The 21,587-nt window shown below is 60.7% G+C and overlaps 2 protein-coding genes and 1 long non-coding RNA gene across 3 annotated transcripts in view; 2 read left to right on the top strand and 1 right to left on the bottom strand.

Moving 5' to 3' along the window:
* SMC1B (structural maintenance of chromosomes 1B) overlaps positions 1-5,358 on the bottom strand; it is a 41,577-nt gene extending 36,219 nt beyond the window's left edge. The window contains exons 1-4 of the mRNA XM_051962886.1: positions 5,250-5,358; positions 4,863-5,051; positions 2,440-2,552; positions 1,683-1,886 (exon numbers count right to left, since the gene is read on the bottom strand). Coding sequence (XP_051818846.1) covers positions 1,683-1,886; positions 2,440-2,552; positions 4,863-5,051; positions 5,250-5,358 — 615 coding nt within the window. The remainder of the gene's footprint in view (positions 1-1,682; positions 1,887-2,439; positions 2,553-4,862; positions 5,052-5,249) is intronic.
* A 216-nt stretch (positions 5,359-5,574) lies between these two features.
* Positions 5,575-13,872, top strand: RIBC2 (RIB43A domain with coiled-coils 2). Its single transcript, XM_052001759.1, has 7 exons — positions 5,575-5,853; positions 9,118-9,199; positions 9,925-10,269; positions 10,729-10,847; positions 11,291-11,509; positions 12,017-12,183; positions 13,723-13,872. Exons 1-7 carry the CDS (start codon positions 5,722-5,724, stop codon positions 13,802-13,804), a joined length of 1,146 nt encoding a protein of 381 aa, XP_051857719.1. The 5' UTR covers positions 5,575-5,721; the 3' UTR covers positions 13,805-13,872.
* Positions 13,873-18,431: 4,559 nt separating this feature from the next.
* On the top strand, positions 18,432-20,116 carry LOC127564911 (uncharacterized). Its single transcript, XR_007954390.1, has 2 exons — positions 18,432-19,334; positions 19,894-20,116. It is a non-coding gene; the product is annotated as an uncharacterized LOC127564911 (long non-coding RNA).
* The last annotated feature ends 1,471 nt before the right edge of the window (positions 20,117-21,587 follow it).

Below are 21,587 nucleotides of genomic sequence, written 5' to 3'. Positions count from 1 at the left end.
GCTTTAACATACATATTCCTGGATGCTGGAGTTTTGTTTCAGGAACACATGTGAGGTTCATTCAGTCTCTTTTCTGATGACAAGTTATTTAAACAACTATTCTCCTATTTTGAGTACTTTCTATTTTTATAAGGATTCAGACATCAGATTTGCTGGCATGTAACTTAGCAAAAATAACTGGACTACTGCCTTTACTTCCTTTTCATTTTTTTAATGAATTTTCCTATTTCATTTTTTCTTTCATTAATCATTTTAGCTATTTCAGTAGTTGTTGCCCCCCCCCCCAAAATAGCTTCTACTTTTATCAGTTGTTTATTTTCAAATTTGTTAACATATGATTTGATTTCCAGAACTGCTACTTTGTGGTTTTGGTTTTTAGTCTGTTCTTTCCCTCACTTGCTAATGAAGGCATTCATAGAGAAGGCATTTCAACAGGAGAGCTTTCACTTCAGCCCACAGCTTTTGGTGTGGTTGTGCTAGCTCCCAGTTCACCACTCAAGTTGTTTGATGTGTAAAGCAGGCATCCTAGAGCCTAAAACACTGGGGACCCCTGAATGGCACCTGATATAGCGTCAACCTTGAAAAATGCCCTAGAGGATTCTTAGGATTCATTCTGCAATGAATGTTGTATACCCAACAGTTTTATCCACAACTTGAATGAAAACACTGATAATGTAATTCTTAAATTTCCAGATGAGGCAAAGATAGGTATAGGTAACCGACTGCTTAATGGTATTTGGGATCAAAAGGGATCTCACAAGCTGAGGTCATGGACCTGATCCAGTAAGAAAAGAGATCTAGCTGAGGCTAGATCTATGTAGGTACAGGATGGGCAGGGATGGGCAGGAACATGATGGCTTAGTCTTCAGTATTTTACATGAGTGAAGAATCAAAAATCAAAGTATTTTTTTAAGCATCACCAGGTGTCAAGAATTATCACATACTAAACATATAGCAAAAAGAGCCTGAACTCGGTGCATCAGATCTGAATAAGACAGACACCCACGGAATGGCCTCAGTCCTCGAGTTTATCAGGGAGGCAATGGGAGGCCGGAAGGACTCCGGACATGTGGTCAGTCTGCTGGTCCCCTAATTCGGCAGAAGCTGGGGGCTACAGAGCACAGGTGCTTGGGGGGGAGGGGGTTGCGGGAGGCTCCCTGCAGAAGGGAGAAACCAGGAAAGCCAGAAGAGGTAGGGAGGAGACAGGGGCAGGCCCTCCTCCAGGATGCTGCTCATACTTAGATGGCCTCGGATGTTTCTGTGGTTCCCAGGGGGCTTAGGGCACAGAGTGCTGCACCTGGAGTCAGGGAGACTGCTCAAGTGCAGGCTCAGCCACTTAGGAGCTGGGTGACCTGGAGCACTGTATGCCTCAAGCTTTCCTGTGAAAGCAGCACAGTAATGGGCCCTCTCAGGGAGTAAGCCCAGTCCTTACAAGGACCATTCACTGACCAAGTCCACCTCAGACTGGCCCACAGGGCCCGCCTAGTGCCTAAGCCTACCTGCTCCCAGAGGGAGCCCTTCCAAAAGACCTCCTCTGTGCTCTGGCCCTCACATCCCCTTGGGAAGGAGGGGCAACAAGGAGCCTGGCTTTACAGAGCTGGAGCCCAAGGCAGACCCAGCTTTCTGGAGTCTGGTGTGTTTTGGTGTGGTTGTGCTAGCTGCAGCCAATGCTGCACACTCACCTCTTCTTTCTCCAACTTGGCATGTTTGCGTTCAGCAGCCACGTTCTTTTTCTTATTAAAATTAAACTGGGCGTCCTCTTCAGCTTTCTGTACCTTTTTCTTCTTTCTGTCATATTCTTCAATAAGCTCCTTTGAATTACTAATTTCTTCAAAAAACTGAGTCCTTTCTTTGGGTTTTTTCATCGAAATAGATTCTACAGTGCCCTGAAACAGAACATGGGCCCATCAGACAGTTGGGCCATAGTAATTAAGCGACTACTGTGTGCCAGGCCAATGTTTAGCAGCACGGGCACAAAGAATGGCAGAAACACCAGTCACACGAGGGAGATGCCCCAAAGTAACGCAAGTCACAAGGTTGGGGGTGGGGGGGAGAGGCGGCTGAGAGAGGTGGAGAGGTCAGGACTAGTCTGCTTCAGGGGGACAGGAACTGAAGGTGGAGAGGAGGCAACTGTAGGCAGGGGTAAGATGTCCAGGTGAAGGAGGATCCCTGAGGAAGTCAGAGCAGCTACCCCTGACGAAAGACATGTCATCCCTAGGCGCTGCACCCACTCAGCCACCCGCCCTGCCCTGTGGTCTGTCCAGCACGGAGCATCCCCAGCAAGGGGGCCACGGCCTCCCAATCACAGATACAACATCCCACTTCCTATGAGCCTAGTTTTTAATCCCTCTCTTGCAGTCACTCCACAGGCTGTTCTGATTCTTCCTGGTTACATTTATTCCTTCAAAACCCAGCAGCCACTGCTCCTTAGCTATTTACCTGAAAAACTAGGCAGTTCCTGGCTTTGACAATTATGCCAATTTTTTCCAACTCTGCTACATAGGCAGAACGGTTGACAGAACTGTCATTAAAATGATATTCTGATGATCCTCCTAGAAGAAATAAAGACTAAGTTACAAACCATGCAAACCAAAATTTATATATATATATATATATATATATATGTAATTTTATAATAACTTTATATTGACAGAACCCATGCCAGGGTAATTTTTTTTTTACATTATCCCTTGCACTCGCTTCTGTTCCGATTTTTCCCTTCCCTCCCTCCACCCCCTCCCCTAGATGGCAAGCAGTCCTTTACATGTTAAATAGGTTACAGTATATCCTAGATACAATATATGTGTGCAGAACCGAACAGTTCTCGTGTTGCACAGGGAGAATTGGATTCAGAAGGTAGAAATAACCCGGAAAGAAAAACAAAAATGCAGATAGTTCACATTCGTTTCCCAGTGTTCTTTCTTTGGGTGTAGCTGCTTCTGTCCATCATTTATCAATTGAAACTGTTAGGTCTCTTTGTCAAAGAAATCCACTTCTATCAGAATACATCCTCATACAATATCGTTGTCGAAGTGTATAATGATCTCCTGGTTCTGCTCATTTCATTCAGCATCAGTTCATGTAACTCTCTCCAGGCCTCTCTGGAATCATCCTGCTGGTTATTTCTTATAGAACAATAATATTCCATAACATTCATATACCACAATTTACCCAGCCATTCTCCAATGGATGGGCATCCACTCATTTTCCAGCTTCTAGCCACTACAAACAGGGCTGCCACAAACATTTTGTCACATACAAGTCCCTTTCCCTTCTTTAGTATTTCTTTGGGATATAAGCCCAATAGAAACACTGCTGGATCAAAGGGTATGCACAGTTTGATAATTTTTTGGGCATAATTCCAGATTGCTCTCCAGAATGGTTGGATTCGTTCACAACTCCACCAACAATGCATCAGTGTCCCAGTTTTCCCACATCCCCTCCAACATTCATCATTATTTTTCCCTGTCATTCTAGCCAATCTGACAGGTGTGTAGTGGTATCTCAGAGTTGTCTTAATTTGCATTTCTCTGATCAATAGTGATTTGGAACACTCTTTCATATGAGTGGTTATAGTTTCAAATTCATAATCTGAAAATTGTCTGTTCATATCCTTTGACCATTTATCAATTGGAGAATGGCTTGATTTCTTATAAATTTGAGTCAGTTCTCTCTATATTTTGGAAATGAGGCCTTTATCAGAACCTTTAACTGTGAAGATGTTTTCCCAGTTTGTTGCTTCCCTTCTAATCTTGTTTGCATTAGTTTTGGCAAACCAAAATTTGACACGGTTCATCCAATAAGTATTAAAGGTTTCTACAAAAGCATTTGTTTTAACAAAACCGAATTGGCCCCATAATGACTCATATCTGATCAAATGCTCAGATGACCACCACTAACATGGCAGATCACACCACCCAAAGTTTTCTCTGGCTGACCAAGTCTTCCAGACACCTTACTATTCCCAATGCTTGGACCAGGTGGAAAATGAGGTTAAGCTAACATGAGCACTGGGACTCGACACCAATTAGACATCTATGTCTCAGTCCCCGGTGGGGGCGGGATGCATCTTGCTATGGGGAAAGGCTGCAAGGTGAGCCCTACCTGCCAAGCTAGGGGTCTGTTAGCTACTGGGGGAAATGGAGACAAACTGGGGAGAGGGCTTCCTGCCCTCCAGGAGGGACAGTTTATCTGGGGAGAAAAACTCTTGGATGAGGGTGCTTCACTGTTGGAAGCACCAACACACACTGAGACAGCAACAGAACAGAAGCCCCACCCTGGGGACAAGAGAGGAGGAGGGGACCAGGAAATGCAACAGAGGAAGAAGGGACTGGGCTGAGAGGAGAGGGAGGAGGGAAGGGCAGGAGGGGGAGGGATGAAGAATGATAGGTGGAAGAGGGGAGGGGCAGGAGGGGGGAGGAATGGAGGAAGAAGGCTGGGGCAGGAGAGGGGGAGGAATGGAAGAGGAAAGGGGAGGAGGAGAGGGGCAGGAGGGGGGAGGAATGAAGAATGATAGGTGGAAGAGGGGAGGGGCAGAAGGGGGAGGGATGAAGAATGATAGGTGGAAGAGGGGAGGGGCAGGAGGGGGGAGGGATGAAGAATGATAGGTGGAAGAGGGGAGGGGCAGGAGGGGGGAGGGATGAAAAGGGGAGAAGGGGAGGAACAGGAAGGGCTGGAGGGGGGAGGAATGGAGGAGGGGTTGGAGGAGGGAGGAGGAGGAAGGTGGGTGGAGGAAGGCTGGAGCAGGAGAAGGGGAGGAATGGAGGAAGAAGGCAGAGGAGGGGAGGGGCAGGAGGGGGGAGGGATGAAAAGGGGAGGTGGGAGGAACAAGAAGGGCTGGAGAGGAGGGGGTCCCCACGCACCCCGGATAATCCGGGTAAAGGTTTTCTCCTCGCCGTCCTCCTCCACATACACGGCCTTCACGCTGGCGCTGGCCGCCACGGGCCTGCCCACGTGGGCGCCGTGGATGAGCTCCTGGACCGTCTTCACGCGCAGGTTGTTGGGCTTTTCGCCCATCACGAAACTCAGCGCGTCCATCACGTTTGACTTGCCTGGGGGAGAGGGAGGGGTTGGATGTGACAAGGCGCAGCTGTGGCAGGGCTGTCTTCACCAGGTGGCGCTCCTCTCCCCCCTCCCGCTGGGTCTCTCTGAGCCTCAGTTTCCCCAACATCTCGGCATTATCGCCCCCTACCCCCCCAGGACCCGGCCTCGCCCCCGCATCGCCCGAGCGTCCCAAGCAAAAGCCGAACCGGAGCCGTTGGGACCGACGATGCAGGTGAAGTTGCGGAAGGGCCCGAGGACCTGGTGGCCGCGCCACGACTTGAAGTTCTCCACGAGCAGCCTGTCTAGGCGGCCCATGGCAGCGGAGAAGCGGGAGACCGCCTCGTCCGCGTCAAGCCCGCAAAATGGCGGCGGAAGCTAAGGCGAAGAAAGCGCGGGAAGCAAGTGGGGGCGGCTGGCGGAAGTGAGTGATATTGTGGGGAACTCTCGCGACACCATGGGGAGGAGATGTGCGCGTGTGCAAAGAAAGAAAGGAGGCGGGGTCGCGCAAAACCTTGAGCGTCGTTGCTTAGGAACCGACAGCGTGCAGCTGTTGCCGAGGGAACGCGGGAGCATCCTTCTCTGGAACTCCGGCAGCTGCTGCCTCGCTGGCTCGGTCGCTCACAGCACACCCTCCCTACTTCATTTGGCTTCCCGAACTTCGGGTTGTACCCGTTGCCCATGATGTCCATGAGGGCGAGCAATGTGGTGCAGCCCCAGGACTACAAAGAAGCGGCTGCCCTGGAGAGGGCCAGGCACGCGGAGCTGCAGCTGCAGAGGCGCTTGTTGAACGCCCGGGAGCGGTTGATAGGGGTGAGCTTACCCGAGCTGGGAGGAGAAGGAAACTGAGGCACGGGGGCGGGGACAGCCCTGCAGGAGGAGGGACTGAGGCAGGGGGCGGGGACAGCCCTGCAGGAGGAGGGACTGAGGCACGGGGGCGGGGACAGCCCTGCAGGAGGAGGGACTGAGGCACGGGGGCGGGGACAGCCTTGCAGGAGGAGGGACTGAGGCATGGGGGCGGGGACAGCCCTGCAGGAGGAGGAACTGAGGCACGGGGGCGGAGACAGCCCTGCAGGAGGAGGGACTGAGGCAGGGGGGCGGAGACAGCCCTGCAGGAGGAGGGACTGAGGCACGGGGGCGGAGACAGCCCTGCAGGAGGAGGGACTGAGGCACGGGGGCGGGGACAGCCCTGCAGAGGAGGGACTGAGGCACGGGGGCGGGGACAGCCCTGCAGGAGGAGGGACTGAGGCACGGGGGCGGGGACAGCCCTGCAGGAGGGGGACTGAGGCATGGGGGCGGGGACAGCCTGCAGGAGGAGGAACTGAGGCACGGGGGCGGAGACAGCCCTGCAGGAGGAGGGACTGAGGCAGGGGGGCGGAGACAGCCCTGCAGGAGGAGGGACTGAGGCACGGGGGCGGAGACAGCCCTGCAGGAGGAGGGACTGAGGCACGGGGGCGGGGACAGCCCTGCAGGAGGAGGGACTGAGGCACGGGGGCGGGGACAGCCCTGCAGGAGGAGGGACTGAGGCACGGGGGCGGGGACAGCCCTGCAGGAGGAGGAACTGAGGCACGGGGGCGGAGACAGCCCTGCAGGAGGAGGGACTGAGGCACGGGGGCGGGGACAGCCCTGCAGGAGGGGGAACTGAGGCACGGGGGCGGGGACAGCTCTGCAGGAGGAGGGACTGAGGCACGGGGGCGGGGACAGCCCTGCAGGAGGGGGACTGAGGCACGGGGGCGGGGACAGCCCTGCAGGAGGGGGAACTGAGGCACGGGGGCGGAGCCCCACCCCTGCAGGAGGAGGGACTGAGGCACGGGGGCGGGGACAGCCCTGCAGGAGGAGGGACTGAGGCACGGGGGCGGAGACAGCCCTGCAGGAGGAGGGACTGAGGCAGGGGGCGGGGACCCAGCTCTGCAGGAGGGGGAACTGAGGCACGGGGGCGGGGACAGCCCTGCAGGAGGAGGGACTGAGGCACGGGGGCGGGGACAGCCCTGCAGGAGGGGGACTGAGGCACGGGGGCGGAGACAGCCTTGCAGGAGGAGGGACTGAGGCAGGGGGCGGGGACCCAGCTCTGCAGGAGGGGGAACTGAGGCACGGGGGCGGGGACAGCCCTGCAGGAGGAGGGACTGAGGCACGGGGGCGGAGCCCCACCCCTGCAGGAGGAGGGACTGAGGCAGGGGGCGGGGACAGCCCTGCAGGAGGAGGGACTGAGGCAGGGGGCGGGGACAGCCCTGCAGGAGGAGGGACTGAGGCAGGGGGCGGGGACAGCCCTGCAGGAGGAGGGACTGAGGCACGGGGGCGGGGACAGCCTTGCAGGAGGAGGGACTGAGGCATGGGGGCGGGGACAGCCCTGCAGGAGGAGGAACTGAGGCACGGGGGCGGAGACAGCCCTGCAGGAGGAGGGACTGAGGCAGGGGGCGGAGACAGCCCTGCAGGAGGAGGGACTGAGGCACGGGGGCGGAGACAGCCCTGCAGGAGGAGGGACTGAGGCACGGGGGCGGGGACAGCCCTGCAGGAGGAGGGACTGAGGCACGGGGGCGGGGACAGCCTGCAGGAGGAGGGACTGAGGCACGGGGGCGGGGACAGCCCTGCAGGAGGAGGACTGAGGCACGGGGGCGGAGACAGCCCTGCAGGAGGAGGGACTGAGGCACGGGGGCGGGGACAGCCCTGCAGGAGGGGGAACTGAGGCACGGGGGCGGGGACAGCTCTGCAGGAGGAGGGACTGAGGCACGGGGGCGGGGACAGCCCTGCAGGAGGGGGAACTGAGGCACGGGGGCGGGGACAGCCCTGCAGGAGGGGGACTGAGGCACGGGGGCGGAGCCCCACCCCTGCAGGAGGAGGGACTGAGGCACGGGGGCGGGGACAGCCCTGCAGGAGGAGGGACTGAGGCACGGGGGCGGAGACAGCCCTGCAGGAGGAGGGACTGAGGCAGGGGGCGGGGGCCCAGCTCTGCAGGAGGGGGAACTGAGGCACGGGGGCGGGGACAGCCCTGCAGGAGGAGGGACTGAGGCACGGGGGCGGGGACAGCCCTGCAGGAGGGGGAACTGAGGCACGGGGGCGGAGACAGCCTTGCAGGAGGAGGGACTGAGGCAGGGGGCGGGGACCCAGCTCTGCAGGAGGGGGAACTGAGGCACGGGGGCGGGGACAGCCCTGCAGGAGGAGGGACTGAGGCACGGGGGCGGAGCCCCACCCCTGCAGGAGGAGGGACTGAGGCAGGGGGCGGGGACAGCCCTGCAGGAGGAGGGACTGAGGCAGGGGGCGGGGACAGCCCTGCAGGAGGAGGGACTGAGGCAGGGGGCGGGGACAGCCCTGCAGGAGGAGGGACTGAGGCACGGGGGCGGGGACAGCCCTGCAGGAGGAGGGACTGAGGCAGGGGGCGGGGACAGCCCTGCAGGAGGAGGGACTGAAGCAGGGGGCGGAGACAGCCCTGCAGGAGGAGGGACTGAGGCACGGGGGCGGAGCCCCACCCCTGCAGGAGGAGGGACTGAGGCACGGGGGCGGAGCCCCACCCCTGCAGGAGGAGGGACTGAGGCACGGGGGCGGAGCCCCACCCCTGCAGGAGGAGGGACTGAGGCACGGGGGCGGAGCCCCACCCCTGCAGGAGGAAGGACTGAGGTGGGCCGATTTCTCCTGTTTCCCCTGAATGTGAGGGATTGAGACGCGAGGCCCGTTGTCTCTGTGTCAGAAGCAGCACTGCAGGGATGGTGCTGAAGGAAGGCTACAAGCCTCTTAACTTGTGGGCCTCACTTGGATCCTCCGTAACACGGATACGTGGCCCTTGAGTTCCTGCGGCAGGGGAGAAAAGTGCCCCCGTGTGATCCATCCTGCAGCCGCCAGAAGCTTGGTTTGGAGCAGCTCGGCCGCTGCCTGCCCGGCTGACCCCCAGGGCGTGGGCAGCCTCGGCCTGGATGTCTCTGGGGCCCTTCCAGCTCCCGATGACCCAGTGGAGGGACGTGGGCCTCGTGGCCTGAGAGGAACGGGGCGGGGCCGATGTGGCCGGTGCAGGAGGAAAGGGGGGACTTTGAGAAGGGGGATCCTTTCCCATGAAGCCACTTGTAACTTTAAAATGATCTTCCACAGGGAGATTATAGCGCTTGGGCCGCCCAGGTTTGCGATCGGAAGATGCAAGAAGCCGCTGAGAGAAGGAAGCAGACAATGATCGGTGAGTAGGCCTGTCTCCCCAGGAGGCCTCAGCTTCTCCTTGAAGCCCCTTGTTCTTCCACACGAGACATTGGCGGAGCCCTGCCTTTCCCACCTGTCCTGGCCAAGAGCACCCCACAGCCACCCCGTCCTCTGAAGAAGGATGCCCTGGGAGCCATGGAAACTGCTGGAGCCGCTCAGAATGAGCCCTCCCCCAGGGGAGCGAAGGGGAGGAAGGCGTGCTGGTCTCTCCCCGGCCCTGCCCCTCCCGGGGGTCTCAGGGAACATCCCGAGGGCAAGGCAGCGCCCCCTCAGCCCCAGCCCCGCCAGGGGGTGTGGTGCCCCTCCGGTGGCACCTGGAAGAAGAAGCTGGCACTGACTCTGGTCGGCAGCTCACCCCCGGCTCCAGAAAGGCTTAGCCTTTTACACAGGAGGAAACCGAGGCTGGACAGCTGAAGGGGCTGCCCCGCTGCTTTCAACTGGAACTCATTCACTGTCGAGTTCGGAGGGCTGCCAAAAGCCCGCTCGGCCGTCCGGGACTTCCGCAGCGGCGAGCCGCTGGTGCCGGGGGCATCCGGCTCAGATTCCCTGCCAGAGCGTGACCCCCCCCCCCCCGGGCCATCCTTCTCGCTGCCTTCTCGGGCCTCACATGGGCCACTTCTGTGGGCAGCCCCCTGCTCCTCCCCCTCCCTGCCCGCGACCCAGCTCTGGCCCCTGAAGGCTCGGGACACCCTGTGCCCTGCCTAGGAGCGGAGATGAAGCACCATGACAGCATCGCCAGCATCTTGGAAGAGCGTCAGCGCAGGGACAGGCGCAACTTGGAGAAGACCCTGTGCGAGTTCCGGCAGAACTTCCAGAAGCCCGAGGACCGGCAGGACTTTGACTTGTCCGACCCGCTGGCCCTGAAGAAGGACACTCCTGCGCGCGTCTCTGACCAGGACGTCGCGAACCCTGTCTCTGGGATGCAGAAGTTCGCGGGCGAGGACCAGAATGCTCAGGAGAGGAAGAAGGCCCAGCAGCTGATGAACCGGACCTGGGTCCTGGAGCAGCAGAGGGTGTGGGACGACGCTCTGGCCGAGCACAAGCTGGCAGGTAGGCCGCCGTGCCGCCTTTGGGCTCCAGGCGCCAGTCCCGCCTTCTCCGAGCCGCGCGGTCTAGCTCTGTGAAGTGGGGAGCCAGACCAGCTCCGAGACCCCCGGACCCCCAGGAGCCTGGGAGATTCTGGAGAGCGGGGCCTGGCCCACAGCAGGGCCTTAATGCCTGCTTGTTGCCTCTGGAAGGCAAACATTTCTCTGTTGATAGTGGGTCCTGAGTTAGATGGTCCGGGGGCTGGGGCTGAGGGTCTCTGGGAGGACCCCTCCCTTCTTATGCAGCTTCCACACTCTCAGATTTTCTGAGTCCCGGTCCGGGCCAGCTTCCTGCATCGCGTCAGGGCAGCGCTCCAAAGGCCAGATCGGAGTCCCAGGGAAAGGAAAATAGGGGAGTAAGTCCCCACCCTTCACGCCCCACGCACCGCCGGTCACTCCTGCCATGGCGACTTCTTTCCCTCAGAGGATGTTTTCCACAAGAGCATGCTGGAATTTGACCAGTCCGCCGTGGACCTTCAGAAGCTGGAGCTCGCCGTTAAACGCACGGCGTGTAAGGCTGTGAAGGATTTCAACAAAAACCAGGTGAGCTGATCTCGGGGCTCAGGGAAAGGCCCTCAACGGGCCTCCAGGACCTTGTGTTTCAAGGTGGAAGAGCGGCCACCTCCCCAGCCCAGGATCGCGTGCTGGACATAGAATGATTGTAGCCAGGGGACTGGGACACCGAGGACCCCAACAAGATGCCAGCCGGATGGATGGATGGAGGGCGGAGAAGGGGGAGGTCTCAGTACCCCCCACACCCACCCCTAGGGAATTCATCTCTGGGGAGGGCAAGGACATTATGCTGCAAGAGTCCCCCATCTCCACCTGGGGCCCAGCCCTTGGGAGAAGGAGCCAAAAAGTGAACAGTAGGGGACAGAGGGAAACAGTGATAAACGATGAAGCTCAGGGGGGAGTCTGGGGAGCCAGAGCTGGGCCCTGAACTCTGCCCCGTGCCCCTGGCCATTCCTGGGGCCACCCTCTTCCAGGTGCTTGAAGAAGTGGAAAGGAAAAGGCTGGATCACAAAAAAGAAGAGGAAGACAATATGGTGGAGATCACCAACAACCTGCAGAGTAGGTTCCTGTCTGAGGACCAGCTGTACAAGACCAGGCCCTGCAAGGAGGCCATAACCGAGTGGAAGAGCATGAAGAAGGAGCAGCTGGAAGAGATTTTGCAGGTCCAGAAGCAGCAGATCCAGGACAAGCAGGTGACGAGCCTCCTCCCCTCCCCTTCTCTTCTTTCCCCTCAAGCTCCTGACCCAGGGGATGAGCCTCTGAGAAGTCCTGGCTCCTAGGGGACTCCATCAAGGATTGAGCCCTGGCTCCCCTCTCTGGAGGCTGGCAGATGGGGCAGGGGTGCAGGGCAAGACAGGAAGATACAGAAGCAGCAGCCCAGAGAGTCTCGGCACTCAGATGGGCCTCCCTGCCTCCCCGTGCAGGCTCGCTGCCCTCTCCCTCCCTTTTCCTTGTCCCAAAGTTAAGCACCCTTTGGAATGGCCATTCCTGGTCTCCCCATCAGCCTTCCCCTCGAGGAAGAAGGGGTGGGGGAGAAGCAGGTAAAATGGGGAAGGGGAAAGTGAGGAAAGAAGAGCAGGGAGGGTGGTACTTGCACATCGCCAGCCCGGCCCGGCCTCCTTGGCCATGCCATCCCTCCTTTTCCTAGGGGTGCCAGATGTCTGGGATAAGGTGTCTCCAGCTCTCCTATTTCCCTCTAGAAAGTTCAAGAGGAGGAGAGGCAACGGGACTTTGATTGGGATCAGCGGAGAATCCAGGAGGCCAGAGCCACCCTCCTGTTTGAGAGGCAGCAACAGCGCATCAACCGGGAGCTCCGCCGAGCCATAGATAATGAGAACATGAACTTGGCTAAGGAACATAAAGACATGTGAGTGGGCGAGAGGAAGGGCTACCACACACACCGTGTGTGTGGTAGAGAGACATGTGCATTCGTGCACTATCTCATCCATCCCATCATCCATCTTTCTATCCTTCCATCCATCCATCTACCCACCCACCCATCCATCCTTCTAACCATCCATCTTTCCATCTGTCCTTCTATCCATCCTTCCATCCCATCCATCCTTCTATCCGTCCATCCTTCCATCTATTCATCCATCATCCATCTTTCTAACCATCCAACCTCCATCTGTCCTTCCATCCATCCATCCTTCCTTCCATGCATCCATCCCACCTATCTTTTCACTCATCCTTCCATCCTTCCATCTATCTATCCATCCTTCTATCCATTCATCTACCCACCCACCAGCCATCCATCCTTCTAATCATCCATCCTTCCGTCCATGCATCCCTCCCACCTATCCTTCCATCCTTCCATCCATCCTTTCATCCATCCACCCATCCTTCCATCCCTTTCTTCCACCCATCCATGCACTCTCCCATCTGTCAGTACCTTCTAGGAGAGAAAGGGAAAGGAGATAATGAACAAGGTGTACCTAAGTTCTGGGTCAGTGGTGGAGGCCAGGTCACTGAGGTTCTTTATCTGTAGAACTTAAGGGCACATGTCCCTTCCTCCCCCCACCCTTCCTGGGGTTGTGGAATCAAATAGAGGTCCTTGTCCTCCGAGGACCCACAGACAGACTGGGGGAACAAAACCCTTCGGCATTTCTCAGAGGGTTGAAGGCTACCTGGGCCTCCGTACTGGTAAAGACAGACGGAGAAAGACAAGATGGGAAAGAGGGAGGAGGAAGGGGAAGGGCTCGGAGAGAGATGAATTCTTGTGGAGAAGTGCTGAGGGTCCTAACGGATTCCAAGCCCGACATGACGAGCCATGTCCCGCTTCCCCTTCCTCCCATCCCCAAGAAGCCCTTCTGGCTTTGGGCTGTGGGGAGAGGCGGGGGGATCTAGAAGGGGGAAGAGGCTGTCCTAGGTTGCTGTGCTCCAACCAAACGTCATTTTGAAAATTGGGTTCATTTCTGGGTAGCTCACTACAGGTGAGTTCTCTCAGAGGATGGTGAGATGCTTCGGGCCAGGGATATGGGCATTGCTGGGAAGCATGGGGGCTAGGAGAGAGAAGGCAAGAAGGGGGGAGGCCTTCGGGCCCCCCCAAAGCCGGCTCTTCTGAGTCACCACCCACTCAGGGATTGGGGGCTGCACCCCTAGTGTTCTGTGACCCACAGAGAATAACCCAAAGCCATGGCGTGCGTGTCGGGCACAGGAGTTGGGAGGGCCCTTTTGGTAGAGGGGCTGGCCGAGGAGGGGGCAAAAGACTCGGGGTTCTTTACTGCCGTGCTTGGGCGGGAGCCCCTTCAGTGCCAGGAAGGAAAAGGCGGAGGGGGAGGGGGACGGAGCCCCGGATTCACCGATCCCCAGAGGGGAGCGCAGCTCCCTTGGCGGCTGCTTGCCCATTTGCAGAGGATCCAGCCCAGGTACCTGTGGTCCATGTGTCTGGTTTGTTGTATTCTAGGGAAGATTACCTCAACAAGCAACTCTACATTAATCGGCTCACCTCCCAGTTCTTCGACCAGTTTAATTCAAGTAGTAAATAAGAATTCCCAGACACTGACTTCTCATGTTTCCAAAGAACTTGCTTTTTCATTAAAAAAAAAAAAAGCTGCATCTGCCTCTGGTCATGGCTCTCTGGGCAGGGAGCGCGGCTGGAGTCTGGAGGCGGCTGCCTGCCTGGGACATGGAGAAGCCCGAGCTCGGACCTTCGGGCTGGAGGGGCCGTGGCAGCTGAACAAATGCTGCAAAGGGGAACTAAGGAAACTCTGGGTCCTAGGAAATAGACCCCTAAATTAGGTCAGGAAAACCGGCTGCTAGTCCCAGTTCTGTCACCAATTTCCTCTCTGACCTCTCCCACCACCCCCTGTTCTCAGGCCCCTCCCCCCACCCCCTGGCCCTCTCCCCACCACCCCCTGTTCTCACAGGTTCCCCCTCTACACCAGCTCCCTGGCCCTCTAGGGAGCACTCCTGGCGGTGGGCAGAGTGGGGTCACAGACCCAGTGGCCCTGCCTGGGGCCCCCTCCCCTTTACCCCCTCCCCCGCCCTAAGCCCAGCCTCTTGGGAGGCCCCACCCTGCCGGGCGGGGCCGCGGGCGCTCTCGGGCCGGGGAGGTGGGAGCCGGAGCCCGCGCTCTGCTCTCCGGACTTCCCGCTTTAGGGGTCCCGGAGGCGGGCGCTCGGTCAGCGCTCCCACAGGCCTGCGGGGCGCCTCGAAGAAATGCAGATTCCTGGCGCCTGAGGTCACCCAGGCCTCTGCCCAATGCTGTTCTCACCCTTGGCGAGGCCCTGGAAGCAGTCTGGGCGGAGAGCGACTTTCCAGATGTGGGGCCAGCTGCGGGGAGGGTGGCTGGGCGCCCCCCCCCCCCCCCCCAGGCCTCTCGACTCTCCCTGCCTTGTCTCCATATTTCAGGACAGCGAACAGTGGGGTTCGGAGGTCTGGGGAGCTGTGGAGAGACCTCTGGTTCTATCTGCAAATGATGGCGTCGCAGGTGGGCTGAGCTGCGGGGCAGCGGGGAAGAGCCTTCAGAATGACTAATACAGGCCCCCAGCAGGAGAGCCCCCTGCTGCGCGGATCGGTGCCCCCCATCAGGAGCCCCCCCCCCGCGCAGATCCGTCCCCCCCCTCAGGAGGGACGAGCCTCCGCTCCCACCCCCGCCCCGCGCAGATCCGTCCCCCCCAGGAGGAGGCCAGGGCCAGACACCGCAGCCAGCTGGCAGCTCAGGCCCGGATCCCCCTGGGACAGACACCTGGCCACGTGCCCCCTCTGCTGGCCGTTTGGACTAATGACGGCTCTGCCCGGGCAGGAGGGGCTGCAGGAGCCGCGGGAAGGGCTGGCCTCCATCCAGAAGGTCTGGGTTCAAGTTCTGAGCGCCTCACCACTCGGCCGAGACTCTCCAAGATCACGTTAGCGAAGTCTGCAGTGGGAGTCGGTGCAGGGGGACCGCCCACCGCCCCGTTCACAGGCCCCAATAAGCCCCCGCCCCAGAGAGAAGTGACCGGCGGCTGGGCTGCAGGCTGGCTTGGCTCCCCTCGCCTCCGTCCCCCGAGGGCCCATGGGAGGGGCAGGAAGTCCCGCCATCTTGGATCTCTCCTTTCTTCTGACCTCCCCCTCTTCTCCAGGCAAAGGCAGGAAGGACCCCGGCGATCTTTGGGGGGGGGGGGCTGCCCTTGGCATCAGGAAGTCCTGGGCCTGAATACTGCCACTGCTTACTCCAGCCTCACCTTCCCCAGCTGGGAAGTGGGACGATGAGCCCCGTGGTTTCTCGCATGAGGAGGCCACAGGCTGAAGCCATTTCCTTGTGCAGCTCATTTTACAGATAGGGAGACTGAGGCAGACAGGGTGAAGTGGCTGGTAAGTGTTCACAGATGAGATAACTGAGGCAGGTGGGACAGAGGTGCAGGTGAGGCGGGCGCTTTGGGTTTCCTTTAAAACAGTGCTCTTGCCCCAGGCTGTGCCCACGCCCTCTGGTCTGTTTTGGGGACTCGGCACTTTATTTTGCACACAGTAGGTGCTTAATATGTGTACGGTGAACCTCTGCACTGGGAGGGACTCGAAGTTGTGGGGAGAAACCTTGTTAGGGCCTGAGTCCCTGTCCTCCCTCGGAGAGGCCCAGTGAGGGGGGCTCTCCTCCCAGCCGGCAGCCAGCCCCCTTAGCTCTTCCTGGGCTGCGGTCTCTTGGCTCGATGAGCCCGGGGCGCCGCTGCCTCCAGCGTGAGGAGCATCGCCTCCGAGACCTGCAGAAGGACGGGCCGCTCAGGAGAGCCACGTGGATCCGCGCCCCCACCCCCCCACCCCCAGAGCGGGCCACGGCCGCGTGCCCGTGGCTGGCGAGGGGTGGGGCCCTCCCGGGCGGCCCCCCCAGGTCCTGGGGGGCTTCTCCCCCCAAGCGCCACCAGGAGGCAGGCCCTCTCCCTGGCTGGGCGGGACCCCCAGCTTGGCGCGCCTCACACACCAACGTGGAAGTCCATCTGGTGTCCGTCACGGCTGCTTTCCGGGGGGGGGGGGGCGGGGGGCGGGGGGGGGGGGGCGGCGGAGAGCTCCACAGCCGGCGGGGCCATCCCGAGGCTCCCCGTGCGTTTCAGCCCAAAGGCCTTTGAGGCCCCCCACAGATGCTTCAGGCCACGGTCCCTGAAAGAGGCGAGGGCCTGGGACAGAGCCCAGCACCGGACTGGACCTTTTTTTGGCAAATTAAAACAAAACCAGAACACTTAAGTTCAGCTCTTTATTTCTCCAAATCCGTGCAGAGACAGTCTAGAACACTCAGCCCTGCAAAGGCTTGCGTTCCAAGCTTTTCTTTCTCCCTCCCCCTCTCCCCTCCCCTAGACAGCAAGTTACCCAATACAGGTCAGACGTGCGATTCTGGGTACGGATTGCCCCCAGATCGGGAAGGGAAGAGAGAACAAAAAGCAGGCGATAAAAGAGGCGAAGACCTGGGCGCGCCGCTGCGTCCCCACGGGGCGGGCCCGCTCTCTCCGGGCCGGAACCAGCCTGACCCATCCCACGACTGAAGAGAGCCCTGTCCGGCAGCGCTGGTCGGCTCCTCGCCCTGGTGCCCCGGACCGATCTCCTGCTTCTGCCGGGTCTTAGTGCCCCTTCCTGTGGGTCTCCCAGGCCTCTGCGCTCCTCCCGCCGCTCCTTTCTTACAGAAGAATAATATCCCCTAACATTGGAACACTCCCGGCCGAGGGGCTGTTCCCAGCGCCCTGCCGGGCCCCTCTCTATAGAGCCCCTGAGCAGGCGGCCCGGGGCTGGCCCTGCGGGGTGAGCCTCTCCCCCCAAGCCCTTCCTGGGGTGGGGGAGAACCTGGGGGCACGGAGCCCCGCCCCTCAGAGTCGGAGACCCTCACTCTCACCCCCTTCCCTGCAGGAGCAGCTGCGGAGCTCAGCGGCGAGGCGGGGCTGGGGCCTGCGGAAGGCTGGGGTCCCCTGGGAGCTCCTTGTGCCCCCAGCTGGGAGACAGCCCCCTCTGGCGGAAGGGGCAGAGAGGCAGGCGGTGCAGGGCCCTTCCCCCTCCCCTCCCCCCCACGGCCCTTCTTGGATCCTGGAGCAGCCGAGCCGGCGATGACCTTGTTTTGGTGGCTGCAAATCCCGCTCTGACGCCGCGTCTGGGGGAGTATCCCTGGGTAATGGGAACCAAATGTGAGCTGGGGAATGACTGGAAATGACACGGGGCCGGGCAGCAGGTCGGTCTGAGGTTCTCTCTTGGAAGGAGGCGAAGCGGGAAGCGGCCCAGGGAGATGCTTTCGCCATCCATCACCCGCCCGGTTGCGACACTCGGCTTTCCTTGGCGGCCCGGCCCAGCCAGGACAGGATGGAGCTGGAGGCTGGCCCGAGGCCGCGCAATCTGGAGGAAGGAGCTCCTGGCCGCAGGGGCCCACGGGGAGCCCGGCCAAGGGTCTATTGGGCATGGAGGGAAACCGGCCGCCTACCCATCACCCTTCCCTACCCTGGGAGTTAGGGACCCGTGGAGGGGCAGGGCCCATGGCGGCCCCTGGGGAGAGAGGGGGCCCTGGAGGGGGAGGTCAGGGCCTAGAGGGGGAGTCAGGGCCTGGAGGGGGAGGTCAGGGCCTGGAGGGGGAGGTCAGGGCCTAGAGGGGGAGTCAGGGCCTGGAGGGGGAGGTCAGGGCCTAGAGGGGGAGTCAGGGCCTGGAGGGGGAGGTCAGGGCCTGGAGGGGGAGGTCAGGGCCTAGAGGGGGAGGTCAGGGCCTGGAGGGGGAGGTCAGGGCCGGGAGGGGGAGGGGGGCCCTGGAGGGGGAGGTCAGGGCCTGGAGGGGGAGGTCAGGGCCTGGAGGGGGAGGTCAGGGCCTGGAGGGGGAGTCAGGGCTGGAGGGGGAGGTCAGGGCCGGGAGGGGGAGGTCAGGGCCTAGAGGGGGAGGTCAGGGCGGGAGGGGGAGGTCAGGGCCTGGAGGGGGAGGTCAGGGCCGGGAGGGGGAGGGGGGCCCTGGAGGGGGAGGTCAGGGCCTGGAGGGGGAGGTCAGGGCCTGGAGGGGGAGTCAGGGCCTGGAGGGGGAGGTCAGGGCCTGGAGGGGGAGTCAGGGCCTAGAGGGGGAGGTCAGGGCCGGGAGGGGGAGGTCAGGGCCTGGAGGGGGAGGTCAGGGCCGGGAGGGGGAGGGGGGCCCTGGAGGGGGAGGTCAGGGCCTGGAGGGGGAGGTCAGGCCCAGGTGGGGGGAGGTCAGGGCCTGGAGGGGAAGTCAGGGCCGGGAGGGGGAGTCAGAGCTGGAAGGGCCCCTGGAGGGCAAGTCAGGGCCTGGAGGGGGAGGGAGTCAGGGCCGGGGAAAGCAGTAATGGACGCCACCATCCAGGCTCCCAAGGGCTTCAGTCTCTTGCCCAAGACTTCCTCCCCCTCAGCATCAGAATTCAGGTTCCTCCCGACAAGGCCACCGGGGCCACACAGACCGCCCGGGGGGGAAGGGACCCCACTTGCTCCAAGTGTTGCCTCCTCCCGGCCTCTTGGTTCTTCTCTGCAGGACGCTGTCCAGGGTCTTTAGGGTCTTGCCGGGTTCTAAAGCTTGGGATTCTTTGGCTCCTTCAGGCATTCTGTGATCTTGGAATGGAGCGAAGCAGGCCAGAAATCACAAGGGAAGCGGGGAGAAGCAGGCAGCAGGACTCGGTTTCCAGGCCGGAATCAGGAGCCCCTCAACGGCAGGACCTCCAGCCCCTCCGGGCTCACTCGGACCCCCGTCCTGGACAAAATCCCCAACAGAGACACAGTCTCTGTTACAGGCCCAGGGAAGGGGAGCCGCGGAGGGTGTGCAGCGGGGTTCTGGAGCTTGGACCACAGGCTTGCCCGGCAGACTGCCCAAGGACCCCGGTGCCAAACAGACTGGCCTCCCTTGGCGAGTCCCCGGCCTTGGGGCGGCCTCCACCCGTGCGCTGAGCTGAGTTAGCCTTGGGGTACCCAGGCCTGGGGCAGAGGACTGGCTCCCGTTGGGAAGATGCGGGTTCAGGTGCCCCAGGTGCCCCGAGCGAGACCTGACGGGCCCGGTCTGCTTCAGCAGAGACTCTGTGCTCTTTGGGAGGACCCAGGGCTGAAGCCCCTGGTGCCGGCAGAGGTGCCCACCACGCCAGGAGCCGGGTCAGTGCCCTGGGGCACCTTCCCAGCACTTTCTCCTCTGGGAAGCAGGGCGGGATGGCTCAGCCTGGCAGCCACCACCGGGAGTGGGTCGGGGGCCGGGGGCCTGGCAGCCGCCATCGGGAGCAGGTCGGAGGCTGGGGGCCGGGGGCCTGGCAGCCACCACCGGGAGCGGGTCGGGGGCTGGGGGCCGGGGGCCTGGCAGCCGCCACCGGGAGCGGGTCGGGGGCTGGGGGCCGGGGGCTGGGGGCCGGGGGCCTGGCAGCCGCCACCGGAGCGGGTCGGGGGCTGGGGGCCGGGGGCTGGGGGCCGGGGGCCTGGCAGCTGCCACCGGGAGCGGGTCGGGGGCTGGGGGCCGGGGGCCTGGCAGCTGCCACCAGGAGCGGGTCGGGGGCTGGGGGCCGGGGGCCTGGCAGCCGCCACCGGGAGCGGGTCGGGGGCTGGGGGCCGGGGGCCTGGCAGCTGCCCCCAGGAGCGGGTTGGGTGCTGGGTGGCCGAAGGCTTCCACATCCTCCCCGCCCCCCCTCCTCCGGGCTTGTCATTCTCACACTCAAGTTTTCAGGGCCGAGCTGGCACGTTCTCACCGACGCCAGAGTTCAGATGGAAATTCGTGGAGAGACAACTCAGACGAAAATAGCCTTTTCTGGGCGGACCCTCCCCAGGAGAGTTGTCCGCTGGCGTCTGCCCCCTTCCGTATCCCTTCTTGACTAGCTGGGGAAACCATCAAAACGCTGAGATCCCTGGGCCCATTTCACTCTAAATAAAACAAGCTCCGTGCCAAATAATGACCTTTTAAATGCTTTTATGTGCGAATGGAACAGACCCGTGTCTATTCTCGGAGCTGGCTGCGCGGGCTGGCCGGGGTCCCTGGGTCCTTTCCTCACCTCCCCCAAGCCCCGGCTGGACGGGGGCAGGTGGGCAGGCAGCCAGCGCCCACGGGCCCCGGGAGGCTGTGAGAGGTTCTGGTCTCGCAGTCTGAGCCCAGCCTGCCGGGCAGTCCGGCCACGCCACGGCCGCTCCCGGGACGCTCCGGGTCTCTGGAAACACTGACGTAGCGAGGGCTGCTTTCTCTGGCCTGACTTGGCCAGGGCCGCATTTTGAGCGTCTGTGTTGTGGAAAAAGGCTCCGTCGGAGGCCAGGAGACAGAGAATCAGAGATGTCTGTCCAGCAAGGGGACTGATCCCTCAGTCTAGGGCCTATAAAATCCCTTTCTGACTGACCGTGGACCACAGGAGCAGTGTAAGGGCTTGTTGCTGTGGACATAAAAGCCATGATTATCTTGGCATCTGTGCCCCATCACCCCCATTTTATAGATAAGAACACTGAGGCCAGAGGGGAGGGAAGGAGCCTGGACCAGAAGGCCTCTTCTATGATCTTAACTTACTCCTCACAGCAGAGAGAATTCATCTTCCCTTCCAAATTGGGGTCCCCTTTCATTCCAAAAAGATGTGGCTCCTGGAGGATCCCAAGGTCATTAAGTCTGTCCTTCATACTCTTTGCACGGGCGGGCGTGGGAGTCGAGCTGCCTCTACTCCCAGACTCCCAGGCCCCCGCCTGCTAGGATTTGCCAAAAGATCCTTGGCTGGAGATGATGAGCAAAGCCAACAGAACCGGGGACAAGTTAGAGGAGGGCCAACAAATGACTGTACCCATTTTCCAGAGGAGGCCACTGGAGTCAGAATGATTTACAGGACTTCCTAAGGAGCCAAAGACCCGGGCCCCAGACACCCCCCCTGGCCTTGTGTTGTTCTCAGTTCCCTGGGCCGTCCCTTGGGATGGCTCTTGTGGCCAATGGGCTTTTGGGCCGCAGAAGCCACGCTGGAGCCCCTCCCCGAGGTGGAGGCAGCCTTAGAGAGGGGAGAGGGCGGCGAAGTGGCCACGGGTCTTCTGATAGGGCCAGCTATCGGGATGCCCCAGACCTCAGGCCGGGTGCAGCACGCACAGGGCTTTTCAGGAGCAGTACTCGGACCAGGAGATCACAAGTCACACAGTAGTGGCCCCATCTGGGGGGGCCCAGAGCCAGGACCCTAGGGCCCTGAGTGGTGAAGACCGCGTTAGCCCCCTGGATACCTTAGAATCAGCTGGAGTCAGGATAAGCAAAAGTCCTTGGTCTTTATTTTATTCTTGGTCATTAGGGGTAGAAGTGAAGGGGATGGACACAGGATTTCCATGACCCCCTTCTTCATCTCCCACCCAGAAGTGACCCTGGCTAGTCTTACTCCACCTCTAGTCCCTCCTACAATTCTCTGTATACAC

This window comes from Antechinus flavipes, chromosome 5 (genome assembly GCF_016432865.1).
Source record: "Antechinus flavipes isolate AdamAnt ecotype Samford, QLD, Australia chromosome 5, AdamAnt_v2, whole genome shotgun sequence".
NCBI classification, from domain to species: domain Eukaryota; kingdom Metazoa; phylum Chordata; class Mammalia; order Dasyuromorphia; family Dasyuridae; genus Antechinus; species Antechinus flavipes.
Note: the sequence above shows the minus strand (reverse complement) of the source record. Positions and strands in the feature narration are given on the sequence as shown.